At 34.5% G+C, this 15,298-nt stretch overlaps 1 protein-coding gene across 1 annotated transcript in view; it reads right to left on the bottom strand.

Moving 5' to 3' along the window:
• C5 (complement component 5) overlaps positions 1 to 14,993 on the bottom strand; it is a 75,242-nt gene extending 60,249 nt beyond the window's left edge. Inside the window, exons 1-5 of the mRNA XM_004677384.2 lie at positions 14,905 to 14,993; positions 10,921 to 11,113; positions 9,792 to 9,954; positions 3,437 to 3,507; positions 501 to 592 (exon numbers count right to left, since the gene is read on the bottom strand). Coding sequence (XP_004677441.1) covers positions 501 to 592; positions 3,437 to 3,507; positions 9,792 to 9,954; positions 10,921 to 11,113; positions 14,905 to 14,969 — 584 coding nt within the window. The 5' untranslated portion in view covers positions 14,970 to 14,993. The remainder of the gene's footprint in view (positions 1 to 500; positions 593 to 3,436; positions 3,508 to 9,791; positions 9,955 to 10,920; positions 11,114 to 14,904) is intronic.
• Between the last annotated feature and the right edge of the window lie 305 nt (positions 14,994 to 15,298).

The following is a 15,298-nucleotide window of genomic DNA, read 5'->3' as shown; positions in this document are numbered from 1 at the left end:
CGCCATGTGGTCACCTCCTGGGCAGGCGGGGATCGAACTCATGCGAAAGTGGTTTAAGCTTCTTAGTGCAGTGCTTTAACCCGCTGCGCTACCAGGGAGGGCCCTGATCAATATTTTTATAACTCTTGGAGCAAGGCATGAGACCACACCAGTCTTTTAGGGTTGATAATCTATCGCATTTCTTGAAGGGCAGAAGGCTGATGTTTTCAATTTAAAAAAATAAAAGACTGGGGACTATTTTTGTATCTTCCAAATTTTTATTTCTATGTGTGAAGAGGATTCACAAGGAATACTGCAAGTTGTTGGGGGATTTTACTGGACAGCAACTGAGCCTAATTTCTCATTAGACCTGAAAATACTTTTGTCTGTTTTCATGTCTTTCTCACTGGCACTCTCTGTTAACACTATGTAACTCAATTTGACATAATATCAGCCTCCAACCCAAAAGTTCCAGATGTGCTTTTTAGAGAAAACTTTATTAACAAATACTTTCAAAATACCTAGGATTAGATGGAATCTTGAAGTCAGGAAAAGAGATAATTCCAGTATAATCATTTTCTTCTACAATGTCAACTTCTGATCCTTCGGGATCCTTTGAATAAAGACAAACAATTTTACTGCACATAAGCTACATTAAAATATCTAACTGATCATTATCTTTGATGTACAAAAATATTACCCACAACTATACATGCCTTCGAATTAAATATGGAGGAAGAAGATCACTTAAATATTGTGGAAGACAGATTCATTTAAATCAACTCCCTCTCTCTTTTTGGACCTTTCGTCTCCTGCCTCACCAAATGAAAAATAAAGAGTGTCCAGGGTATTCTGGTCTCAGTTATCAAGAAGAAACTCAGCTCTCTAATGTGTCACTAAAGAAAGAAGTGTAACAATAATTGATGTTATAATAACCAAATAACCAAAGGCTTTCTAGATACCAGAATCTAAATTTCATATTTGTTCATTTGAAGCTTTCCAACACAATTATAATACAGATTGCATTTATTAGCAAGATGTTTTATAACTGCACATGGCTATTTTGAGTTTAATAAAACAGTCAGAATGATACATAAACTTGAAACTTTTCACAAGGAATTCCCCATAGAATTCCTTTTGTGTGTGGATTGAAAATTATTGAAATGAGGTTTCTTTTGTTGGTTCATTTGTTTACTTTTTTTGACTATATATGGAGGTCCATTTTGGCCTTCACCCAGAAACTTATAACAATGTGCCATGACTGTAAAATTCATGGCTAGAATTTTAATACTTTTTTCTTTAGTTACAAAGGTCTGTTTTAGACAGGATTTAGAATTATAGCTAAATATCCTTCTGCCTGCAGTTCTTTATGTACAGAACTCCCAGATCATCTCTCTGGAGTACTGTTTTCAGGACGCTTTCTGTACAATAACTCCTCACTACCCTAAAACTAGATCCCTCAAACTCCCCTTACAGGGAATGACATGCATTTGTTCTTCCTTGTGTGCTGCCAGGATCCTACATCATTTGAGTTCACAAAGAGAGAGAGACAGGAACTGGGATACAGAACAGCTGTCCACACCCACTAATATTTTCTGATGGGAAAGGGTATTTGCTCATTTGAAGCTTTCCAACAGTTACAGTACAGATTGCATTTATTAGCTAGAAGTTTTATAACTGCACATGGCTATTTTGAGCTTAATAGGAGAGTCAGAATGGTTATACAAACTTGAAATTCTGTACATAAAGAACTGCAGGCATGAAGAGCAGGCAGAAAGATATTTAGCTATGATTCTAAATCTGTCAAAAACAGATCTTCCTTTCCTTTGACACTTTCTTTCCTTTGTCAAATTCCTGACTTTTAAGAGCGCTCAGGCAGGTTTTATCCTATCCTCACTTCTTACTTCTTCCTGAAATCATAGCTTAACTCATGCTGTTTCTTACATGTATCTTACATATTATTTTTTAAAAAGTCTATTTCTTTCATTGAAGTCCAGTTCAATGTTTCTTTAACATCATATTGTATTCCAGGAAAGGGTTGCATCAGTGCTCATTCTCAACCAGATTTTGACTTCTCTGAGCTGAACTTTCATTGGCCCTATTGTATCATTTGTTTGGTTTATACTCTGGAATGGTTCTGTTCTGTCACTATCTACTCTTGTATGTAAGTTTAATCACCTAAACTCAAATCTTGGCTTTCAAAGGAAAAGACTCCCAGAACCCTGCTTTAAAGTAACTCATGCAGACCTATGGTTATAAATGGCTAAATTTACACTGGGCTCTAAGATTCATCTCACACTGTCAAGCAGTTCCCTTATTTCTGTTGATGCCACTCTCACCTGTATCCTATCCTCACTCTCTTTCAGACAGTCTGAGAGGCCTCTTTTCTGCACTCCCCCTGGTGCCAACATCTCCACACCTCTCCATGTGGCAGCCCAGAGGGCTCCACTTAAATACTGCATGCCTTCCTTTCTATTCCAGCAACACTTGTGGCTATCCACTTTCCTTCCACCCTTTGTCTTAGTCTCTTATAATAAATCTACCAGGACTCCCTACAATCTGTCACAAGAAAATTTAACTTCTAGGTATTGCTATCCAAGTCTCTGATCTTATCCTAATGTTCAAATCTTATTTATCCTGATTCTGCTCTTGAATTGCTCTCTGCTGTCAATGTTCTGCAATCTGCCTACCTTTTTGGTACACATCTAAATTCAACTCATTATTCCATGCCCATTGTGAATCTCACTTCTCCCAGGAAACTTCCTTATCTGTTTGAATTCCTGGAGTTTGCAGTCACTATCAATAGATATCAACCACAATCTTGAAAATACTCTCATATTTCACAAGTAGTTAATTATCACAAGTAGCTGGATATGAAAACTTTATGATTTTTTTGTAAGTTATAAAGGATTCAAAGCTGTCCTCTTCATACAGCACTCTTTTTCACTTGCATTCAGCCAGGTTGTTTTTGTTTAATTTTTTTGAGTAACAGGAAAAAGGCTTTGTCCTATTGTGAAGGATAGTTACAAATACACCTATTTTAATAAGTGAGCAGTTACTCCCCTTCTCTCCCCCAGATTTTTCAGGGTTATAGACAAACTGGAGTTTCTTAATATATAAGCTCCTTAAGTGCAAATAGCATGAGTTGTTATTCTTTATCTTGAATTATAGAAATAAAAAAAATCTCATACTTAATAAATATTGAATTGTTATGGTCTCATCAGCATTCAGTAAGAAAGTAGTTAAATGAATTTATTCAAAAGCATGAGTGTTGAGATTTAATTTTCATGAGTTTTCTACATATACCTATTGTAGATGTACACAACTACAATTTTATACTCACAGAAGGTGTTCAGTACCATTTAGTAAACATTGATTAAGCTCCTGTGGTGTTAGGGTAGGGTTCTGGAACAGAGCATCTGAGTTAAATTATTACTTAAATAACTAACATACTTACTATGAAAGTTAAGACAGTTTCTCTTTTGGCTGGCTTCAACTCATCATTCAGGGAATAAACTCTAATCTTTACTGTAAGAATAATTGATATTATTAGGGTATTTTGATTTTTTTACAATCACCATCCTTATAAGATATGAGTGTCATAAAAAATAATTCAATCACAAATATTCATATTTAAAAGAAAGCACAACGAAATAAAGTGTTAGTTTATAAATATTATTAAAGATTCTCTCCTTTTAAAGAAATTCCTCTTAGATTCCTTTAAAGAGCTATTTTTCCCTCATGAGTTTAAAGTACACATACCTTATTAAAGCATGTTACATAAACTTTTTCTTGAATACATGTGTAGTACAAAATGAAGGATATGTCTAGGCTATTGCTTATCAAGGCTTTTGTAGTAGCAAAATAGGGATGTTTACCATATGGTTATATCTCTCATATTAGAGTACAAGACTTTAATGAATTAATAGGTAGTTTGAGTTAAATATTATACACTCTTCCACTTAGAAAAATCAAGTCCCTAAAATGCCACTTGTGCTGTTAATGGCATCTTTGAATGGTCTGATTTTGCTATTTACTGAGCCAGGTCCTACAGTTGTTCTTTTCGAGTTAAGATTAGTGGCAGGGGCTCTGTAATAATGGGTTTCCTTCCATTTGTTTCTGCCAGTTAGATTTCCCACTTTTTAAACAAATATATCCATTTAGCTTTTAACTCATAGCAGTTCGAGACATGCTGATCTAACTCCTTCCAGTGACATACTGTAATTTCTCTAAGGTTTTGCCATTGCTTTAATCTCTTCATGTTCAAAACTTTATGTACAGAATAAAACTGAACTGGTGCCATAAACCTTTTAAAGAGTCAGTATTACATACAGTTCTACATAAGAAAATACATTAAACTCTCTAAAATTGGTTTCACTGGAGCCACAAAATCAAAGCAAAATGCTCAGTGAATCTCCCCATCACCTCTTCTCTCTCCTTACCCTCACACATTGCCCTTAAATATCTCACCTTTAGTTCTTCCTCCTGCTTATGGACATACCTGGTCCAGGCCTGAGCATCATGGGAAGCTACCAGAGGTAGTAAGTCACTATAGGTAAGAGCATAGGCCCTAGAGTTCAAAATATTAGTTTCTCTCCTGTCTCTGGCTCTTCCTCTAAATCTTTATCTTTCACATGTAGAAAGGACTACTAATACCTGCCTTCTAGTGTTATGATACACAACTGTTGCACAGCCCAGCACATAACAACTACTCATTAAGTGTTTATTATCTTGATTTGTAATTACTAGTTCTACAACAATTACTTGTTCAATATATGCTTAGGTTATAAAATTAATCTTGCCTTTATAGCAATGGAATATTGGAGGCAAGATCAATACAACTTTTTGCACCAAATATGTGGCTTATTAATTTTATTTATCTACTTATTGCAATTTTTTCTTTTCTTTTTTTTTATCATAGTAACACTGTATATGATTTAGGGGTATAAATTCACATCTATGTATGGCACCATACCACCCCCTTCCCACCAAAATGGCTTATTAATTAAACAAAAACATATGGCTCTATATAGGCATGGATGAGCCATATTGAGAGAAATCAGACATGGAAATCTTCTAATGGATTAGAAAAGAGATACAGAAACATGATCACATAAGCAAACTCCAAGATTTGGCAAACATTTGAAAAGGACACTGCCTGGCTTTCTGATTTCTAAGAGGAAGATTTGAAGCTTGAGGGAAGTCAGGGAAGGCTTCCCTCTGAAGAGTCTTGCAAAGACATGCAAGCATTGGAGAGAGTTACCAAGGTAGAGGAGAAGCATGAATATACCAAGTAGATAAAGGTATGCTTGCTTTAACCTGGACAAGAAAATGGTATGAGAGAGCAATCAAACAATTGTAAGTTTGGCTAGGGTGCATAGATGAGGGAACATAGTGGATAATGAACTTGAAGATGAAGGCACAACACAATTATTTATCCTACAAGACAATGAAGAGCTAAGCCTTTATCCTAAAGATGCATTTACTAAAAATTACACAAAGATCTTCAGATTGAATGTGTCAGTCAGAACCATAAGTAGCAAGATCACCTAATCAGTCATCTTTTAAAAATTACTATGCAGGCCCTCCCTCATGGTGCAGTGGGTTAGGACACAGCACTGTAAGCCAGCCACAGTGGCTTCAGTGCAAGTTCAATCCCCAGCCCTGGAAGTGACCCACATGGCGCAGCAGACCTCTCCTGTCTCACCTGCTGCTCCCCTTAACAGTGTGCTTTGTTGATCTGCCTGTTGTGCTCCCCACTCTGTCTCTGGTGAATTCTCTCACTGCCCCTACACCTTAGGCCTGTACCCCAATTCTGTATGCATAAATAAATCTTTAAGAAATTACTATGTATAATTGTTTTTCTTTTTTTATAATGAGATTTTGTGCTATGCCACAGATTAAGTAATATTAGAAAACACTTTTTTAGTGCTTTTTTGTGCTGGGAACTGTTTTAAGTAGATTACACATATGAATTCACTTAATTCTCACAACAACTCTATGAGGTAAAGTCTATTATTATCTCCATTCACTAGTAAAGAAAGAGGGGCTCAGAGAGGTTGAGTAACTCACAAAAGGTCAGAGCTAATAACAGCCCAAGATCAGATCAGCAACAAGACAAGGAAGTCCACTCTCACCACTGCTTTTCAATATAATACTGGATCTTAGCTGGAACACTAAGACATAAAAAGGACCTACAAAGAACCCAAATAGGGAAAGAAGGAGTAAAACTATTACTATTTGTAGGCAATATGATAATACAGAGAGAGCCCTAAAAACTCCACAGAAAATTAATCCAAAAATTCAACCAATTTAGTAAAGTAGCAGGATACAAAATCAAATTGCAAAAATCACACATATATACATACAATTTCTATATATAAACAATCAATATGAAGAAATAAGCAAGAAAACATCTCTTTTATAATTGAAACAAATTAAAAAATCAATTACTTTGAATAAACCTAACAAAAGAGGTGAAGGGCTTATACAAAGAAAATTGTAATACATTGTTAAAAGAAGTAGAAGAAAACACAAAGAAATGGAAAGACAGTCCCTGCTCCTAGATTGGAAGGATAAACATTATCAAAATGGCTGCCCTACCAAAAGCAATTTACAGATTCAATGCTAAAATCTCAATGACATTCTTCAAAGAAATAGAACAAATATTGATGAAATTCAAATGGAGCCACAAAAACCTCAAATAGCCAAAGCTCTCCTGACTAAAACAAAGGATAATGGAGGTATCACACTCCCAGACCTCAAACCATACTACAAAGCCATAATAATTAAAATGGCATGGTAGTGGACCTTAAATATACACAACAACCAATGGAATCGAATAGAAAGCCCAGAAATAAAGCTGCACATATACGGACAACTAATCTTTGACAAAGGAGCAAAGAATGTGCAATTAAACAAGGATAGTTTGTTCAACAAATAGTACTGGGAAAATTGGGCAACCATAAGCAAAAGAATGAAACCAGACCACTACCTCACACCATGCACAAAAATCAACTCAAAGTGGATAAAAATATTAAACATAAAATCTAAAACCATAAAATACATAGAATCGAATAGATAAAACACTACAAGGCGTATATCTCAGAAATATCTTTAAAGACTCATCCCCCAAAGCAAAGAAAGTTAAGGAAAAGATAAACAGCTGGGATTACACCATACTAAAAAGCTTCTGTACAGCAACAGAGACATTAACCAAAACAAAGAGTCATCCTATTGATTGGGAGAAAATTTTTGTACTACATACAACTGATAAGCGATGGATCACAAAGATATACAAAGAACCGACATAACTCAACAAAACAATCCAAGCAAAAAAAATGGCAAAGAACTTAAAAGTTACTTCTCCAAAGAGGAAATGCAAATGACCAACAGGCATATGAAAAAATGTTCAATATCCCTCATAATCAGGGAAATGCATGTTAGTTAGTGGTTAAAGGCAGTAAGTCATATAGTTAAGAGCACAGGCCCTAGAGTTAAAAATCTTAGTTTCTCTCCTACTTCTGGCAGCTTCCTTATGTAACCCTGGGCACCAGTGAGAATGGCACATATTAAGAAAACTAGCTACAACAAATGGTTGGTGAGGATGTGGTAGAAGAGGAACTCTCCTACACTGCTCGTGGGAATGTAAATTAGTCCAACTACTATGGAAAGCTGTGTGGAGGTTCCTCAGACTACTTAAATGGAGCTACCATATGACCCAGCAATTCCACTCCTAGGGATCCACCCAAAGGACACAAAAACATTAATTCAAAAGATACCTGCACCCCTTTTTTACTGCAATACTATTTATAACAGGTAAGTTAGGGAAATAACCAAATGTCCAAAAATAGATGACTGGATCAAGAAGATGTGGTATATATACACAATGGAATACTATCCAGCAATCAAAAAGATTAATTCATGCCATTCGCAGCAACACAGATGGAGCTAGAAAGGATTATGCTCAGTGAAATAAGTCAGAAGGAACAGGAAAAATAATGAATGGTTTCATTTATAGGAAGACTATAGGGGAACCAAATAAGGGATCGGGGGAAAATAAAACAATAATAACACAACACAACAAAACAAAAATAAGCAGACAACTGTAAATCAGAGACATTCTACAGGGGGGAGGGGAGGAAGAAGGCTCAAAACGAGGGTGGGAAGGTCAAAAGGGACTATCGTGATGATGCAAGGATGAATTGGTGGTAGAAGTATTATGGGGACTATACCTGAGAAAAGAAAGCAAATATTGTCAAAAAAAAAAAAAAAGAACAATGATGTAAAATATATATAAATAATTTATATAACAAAAATAATCCAAGGTGAAATCTGAATCCAGACAATTTGACAATTTGTCTCTGAAGTCTGCTTTTTAACCATTATACATCATCAGCTCTCAGTAATGGTTCAATATCTGGAGGAAAATTTTCTAGTTTTCTTCTATGGTTAGAATAGATGAAGATACCACATCTACTTACAGTAAAAACTGATATATAACTAATAAGTGAAGCTGTTCTTAAGAAAAATCTTGATAGCTAAGGAAGGATTCAGGTTCTGACCATCAGACTACTTACTGGACAGACTGAGAACCCTAAAAAGTAGCTAATGTCAAAGGAACCTAATTAATGAACCAGCCTCTAACACAGAATGAAGAAAAGAGAGATGTATTTGTTTCTAGGTATGAATATGTTTGAAAGGGTCCACGCTTTATGGGTAGAGAATATTTCCTCATGTACCAATTTATCTTCTTGGAGTCAAGAGATGGCACTATTCTGGCAATGATATTTTGTCACAGCCAGTGACAATATCCCATACTCTTTCAGCCTTGCCTTTTAAATTGATCAAAAATCAACTTCTGCTTAAGTGATAACAGTACAGGCATGTTCAACTTCACTCTACTATCATCATCAATCACCACCTAGCAAGTATACATGTGTGAAAGGTTTTCAACAAAGCTGGCTGGATTTGCCTTCTTTCTTCTGTGCTTTACTGAATAATATCATCATTGAAATCCATAACCACCCCCCTGCCACATATGCCACAGCTGTATCATAATTCCACCCTTATATGCTAGAAAGCAAGTGATGGTGAGAGGGAGAGCCAGAGGAACCAAAAACTTTGCAGACATGTGAACACATCTGGGCAGCATTCACACTTTCTGTTTTACTTTAGGTTGACCAGGAATAAGTCCAGTCATTTTTCAGTTGTGGAGTTTGGCCATTCTACCTCTTGCCCCCTCTAACAAAGAAGCATGAATATGAAACTGTTACAGAAATTTTCTTAGGTAGATCTCCTTAGGAAATGAGTAAGGAGAAACAGTTCATCCCACAGAGCTGGATTTGTTTTCTAAATTCAAAGATTAGTTCCAATGCCAGTAGAACTGCTCTTTAGGAACATGTTTATAGATGAGTTCTTTTCCCATTGCCAAAATTATATTTTCAGTTGTATCTTACATTTGTTTGATAATCAAGATGTAACTAACACATTTCACAAATTTCAGAGAGCTTTTTTTATACTTGGAAATAACTGATAGGGTAGATAATGAAATTGCTGATATCCATATGAATTTAAAATTCACATTTAAAGTCAAATTTAAAATTACATTGCATTTGATGATTTAGCAATTTCCAGATAAATTTAAAATTAAATTGGTATTTGTAATTGTAAAAGTCATTGGGAATTAAAACTAGTTAGCAGTTTGGAAACCTGAATCCATTTAAATCCAAGTATTAAAAAGCTCTTCTACATAAGTCCAATTCCCCACCCCCCTCCCCCATATCCTCCCAAAGAAGCAACTTACATCCTACCTGGCTGGTCTGGAGTGTAAACAGGTTTGTCTGTATGAATGAAGAGAAATCCATTGTCATAGGTTATTGGAATCTTTTTTGAGTTTAAAAAATGCTTCGATACAACTTCCAAATATACATGTGAAACTGGGTTTTGTCTGTCAGATAACTGTTTAGGTTGTATCTGTGAAGGAAAATATTGATGAAAAGGAATATGGTAATTTTAAGATTATAAAACAAAAAAATATGAAGATTTAATATTTAAAAAGTAGTACTGTAGTAAATTTATTTACTAAAATAGTAAATAAATCTTGCATTTAGTCTCATTGTGCATGATTTTTATCTACTTATAATTTTTTAAAATTACAAAATGAGTTCAAAATGCTAAAAATCAATATTTTAAGGTTTTTTTTAAATTTCTAATTTTAATTTCTTTTTAGAGAAATCAATTTTGAGAAACTCTGGTCTAAATAAAACCCAACTCCCCTCCTAAGTCTAGGAATATTTGATTTTCTAGCTTTTTATTTTTGAAGCTACACTAGAATTTAAACAATATTTTGGCTATAATTACTCCCTCATAAATACAAGCATGTAAATTATCTTTTGCTATTATAACTTTTAATAGGAAATGAGTTGCAAATACTTCTCTAAAAACCATATCAAAATATCTTGGAAGGAAAAGTTATTCAATCCACATTATAATATTAACTACTAGTTAATGAGAACTATTCACTTTAATAACCAATTTTATTAGTTTTGGGAGCTATAATTATAAAAGATTGGAGTTTAAACAAATGTTCAATAGCAACTATAGGATTTTGTAGGCAGTGCGCACTACAGATCAACATGCATATTCATATTTCTCTATTTAATAATTTTCACAGTAAACAAGTTTTTTCAAATCATCTCCAAATATTTTCAAATTAGTATAGTTTTATTTCCCAAAAGGAACATTACAGTTTACATTGATCAAAAAATCAGAAAAACTTTTACTTACAGCTTTCTGTTTCTCCTACTTTATCATCAGTGACTGATGATGGCAACTAGTCACACAGTGATACTAGGAATCAGATGTCTGTATTAGCAATACTCAAACTTTGTACATATTTTGAGAACATGGCCTGGGTGTAAATAAAGGATAAATACATACTGTTAAGATTGCAGAGTTTTGAAATTTATTTTCTGTGGATAAGTGAACGTAGTCTGAAGCATAACTGAATTTTTTATCAGGATAACTTTTAATAGAGATTGTTGCATCAAATGCTTCAGTGTATCCATAAACTTGAATCACAATATTTTCAGAGGCTCCAACACGGAACACTTTTGGTGCTGAAATGACATACCTGTTGAAAAAGAGAAGGATCAGTATATTTAAATATGTCTTGTATTGTCTGAATTTTTGTCTCTCACTTGAGATTCAATTTAAAATAGAACCACTTCTCAATTTAAAAATGATATTTTAAAGACAAAACTTACTTGTAACCTATGATAATTCAGTATTACCCAAGAAGTTTTAAAAAAGAAATAGCTCTGCACCTCTGTCTTTATTACAGCCCTATTTACAATAGTTAAGATATGGAAACAACCCTAGTGCCCAAAAATAAATGACTGGATCTAGGAGATGTGGTATATATACACAATGGAATACTATTCAACAATCAAAAAGATAAATTCATGCCATTCACAGCAACATGGATGAAGCTAGACGAGATCACTCAGTGAAATAAGCCAGAAGGAATAGGAAAAATATCAAATGGTTTCACTTACAGGAGGAATTTAGGAGAACCAAGTAAGAGGGCAAGGGATAAAAACAATAATGATGGTAATAAAACAAAACTAGCAGGCAACCATGGATAAGAGACATTATACGATGGATGAAAGGGAAAGAAAAGGATCAGGGAAGGGGAGAGAAGAGTGCAAGGGTCTATGGTGATGGTACAACGGTGAATTGGTGGTGGGAATTTTACAAGGAATATACCATGATGTAAACTATATAAATAAAAAAATACTTAATAAAAGATAAGTAATTTTTAAAAACTAAAAGAAAAATAAAGAGAAGAAATAGCTGTGAACTAAGACCTGAAAAATAAAGCTGGGAGGTTAGTAAGGTAATAGCATCTACTCTAAGTGGCTGCAGGAAAGGAAAACTTTTAATGGTGTTGACTGGAACAAATACATAGGACCAATATTTTTCCCAATGAAGAAAAAGTAACATAAGCATAAGTGATGGAATTTTCCAGCCCTGCCCCCTATTGGTTGAATGACTATAGTAAAGTCACCAACTCTCTAATGGACTGCAGTAGTTTACCTGTGAAAAACTCATCTTTCTTACCAGGCTGCACGAGGGATGGAATGAACATATGTACATGAAAGTGCCTAGCAAGCTCAGTACTCAATAAATATTAAGATAATAAATCTCTACATTAGTTGAAAGGAAGTAATCATAGAATTGTGTGTTATACTAGAAAGTAGATGAAAGAAAGGATAGCAGATAAGTGAGCTGAGGGAATACACTTGGAAATGGAGGTAGTAATGTGGGCCCTTGGAAACAGCAATCATAGGCAAAAATAATGACAACTGAGTGCTTGCCAGATATGAGCACCTGTATGAACACTTTACATATTAGTCTTTTAATCTTGACAACAATTCAATGATGTTGGTACTATTGTTATTCCTATTTTACAAGTGGTGAGAGGTTAACTTGACCTGGGTCTGCTACTTGGTATGTGACTGAGGTAGGACTTTATAATTTGTATTGTGAACATACAAATTATGTTCACAATCTTCTGTTCCTCTGTTTTATTTTTTTCATATGATTTATGCAAGAATGGGAATGAAATTACATACCAAATTTTCAATGCAAATTTTTCATTGTTCATTCATTTATATGCATGTAAACTACATTACTAATTATATAATACAAAAGCATTCAGTCTGAATCGTGAAAGCTATATACTCTACTAAATAGAAAAAGAAGCGTATCTCAACCCAAAAGGTAACTGATTAATTCAAATAGAAAAATAGACTTGGAGGCAAAGCCACCCCACCCCATCAAATTACTGTGGGTGCCTGTCAATACTATGGTATTTAAAAGAATCTTTTTAAATCAGTAAATCTTTGGTAGCAATGAAACTAATTCAGAAGCAATAAATCCTTTAAAATATCTGGCAGTTCTCCTATAGGCTGTGTATTGGGAATCACTTGTAGGCAAATTGTATGAGGGAAAAGAATCTCCAAACTTCTAACCATCATCTGAATTCCCTATGTACTTAGTCAGGACCAGCAGAAAATGAGAAAAGTTCAGCTTTGATGATTAGGTACACTGAAAGGTTGTTTTGTGCTAAGTACTATTTTAAGCACTTCTTACACACACATTCTCTCTCTCTCTGTTGCTAGAATTGCTCTACAAGGAAGATCTTACTATTACCTTCATTTTACAGATGAGAAAACTGATAGTTAATTTGCCCAAGTTCACACAACTGGTATCATAGAAGTAGAAACTGAACTGAAATGGCCTGTTTCCTTAATTAACACTTTCAACTGCTACACAAACTAAATTGATTCTGATTTTCCCATCAGAAAAACCTAAAGAAAAAAAACCTCCTATTTTAATTTCAGTGTTCTTAGAAGTTATATGTTTCAGTTTACTATTGTTTTAATTTTAAGTTGTTTATGTGGAGGTGGAGGTGAAACAAAATATTTGGCGTTTCAAGTCCCCAAAAGATGCTTCTGGAACCACCCTTTGTACATACTTTGGTCCTTACTGATTACAGTAGTACCACTTACTCAAATAAATAATTTCATGAGCTCATTTTCTTTCAATAGCTGCAGAGGATCTGCCACTGAGTTGGCTGAGAGGTAAGAACGTTACTTTGGCCTCTATATGGAATGTTCCTTCCCCAACTATTCCCATGCCTTGTACCCTTATGTCCTTCAAAGTGTTACCTCCTTAGAGCCTTGCCTTTCCACATTTCTAAATAGCACCTCATCATTGTTATGCTCCTACTCTCTTTTATGTTTTTCTTTATAGCACTAATAACTATCTGACCTTATTTATTCATCCATTCACTCATTATTTACTGCCCAGCTAGAATGCAAACTCTATACCATTTACTATACCCCCCAGTATCTATCACATGTAGGGGCTCAACAAATTCTTATTGAATAATCAACTGATTAATTAAAGTGATTGATTACCATGTTGTAAGTTGTACACTCTCACTTTGTCAGAGAAAACAGGATCCTTATTAAGGACCAGGATAACCTCATAGAAAAAATTCAGAGTAAGTCTAGATAAGACTCATGGGCCCTAGTTTCTAGTCCTAGTCCTAGTACTAATTTAACTCACTTAATGTTTCTGAACTCCAGTTGTCTGTCTTCCAAAAAGGAACAAATAAAAACTAAGGTAAAGGGGTGGTTGTAAGAAAACTAGATTGGGGAGAGGAGTGTTATTATATTTATGACATTTTAAGTATACTTTGATACTTAATACTTGACACACTTTGATTATATACTCTCCAATTTGTTTCCAGCATTAAAAGACTATTTCTAGATATGAGATCACCATTTTCAAGGCACTTTAAAATGTACAGTATTTCAATAGAATGCTAAAATTTGTAAAGAATTAGTTCATATATTTAGAAGTAATAATAATTTTCAATTGATATTAGAATTGATCCTGAAGCCATCCTATGTTCAGTACATGAAAAACACAAAGAAAACTATGCATCAAGTAGAAATAAGCAATAAAAGCCAAGATGTAGGTACTATTTCAATTTCTATTTTCCAAGTGGTAAGGGTTGATTTGATCCAGGTCACATGACTTATAAGTGAATGAGGCAGGATTCTCCAGCTCCTCTTTGGTACTAAAAGTCACTATCTCTTTTTTCTCTTGTTTTTTTTGAAGAGGAATTTAATAATTCCTTATGGGATTTTTACAAATAACAATCCCATAAAACTGCCATGTTGTTAGCTGCCTATTAAATCAAAATGCTTTCATGACTTTCTCATTCTGAGATGAGACTACTCCCTTGACATTCTCAGAAGAAGAAAGTTATGCTCAAATTAGCAGTCTGCTTTTTCCCTTACCACAACTAAGATGCACTGAAAAATGAAAATGGATTCTTTTACTTACGTTTGTTCCTGTGCCCAACTTTTCCCCAAGAAGAATATAAAACAAAGTAGGCCCCAAAGGCCCATGGCTGGAGGTAGCAGGAAACCAAGGATATAACCTTCTTGATATTACTCTCCTTTTAAATAAACCAAGCTTGGAGAAGTTGGTTACGTCAGTTTAGTGGTTAATTATTAATGTCATGAAGAGGGATTTCAAAATAGGAAAACTAAGATTGGAACTTACACCCTCACATCCTTTAAAGTCGAGGTATAAAGGTGGGAAGTATCTTAAATGATTTGCACTTAGAGAATGTATTTTAATTAATACAAACACAGGGACTCTTACATGGGAGTTTGGTGCTACAATAAATAGCTCAAAGCTGGAAGCCAGTAAGCCACCTTGCCTTTGGTCTTTG

Source organism: Condylura cristata, unplaced genomic scaffold (assembly GCF_000260355.1).
Source record: "Condylura cristata isolate star-nosed mole 26May11 unplaced genomic scaffold, ConCri1.0 scaffold00006, whole genome shotgun sequence".
Taxonomy (NCBI): Eukaryota; Metazoa; Chordata; class Mammalia; order Eulipotyphla; family Talpidae; genus Condylura; species Condylura cristata.
The sequence above is the reverse complement of the archived record's forward strand: the minus strand, read 5'-3'. Positions and strand labels throughout refer to the sequence as shown.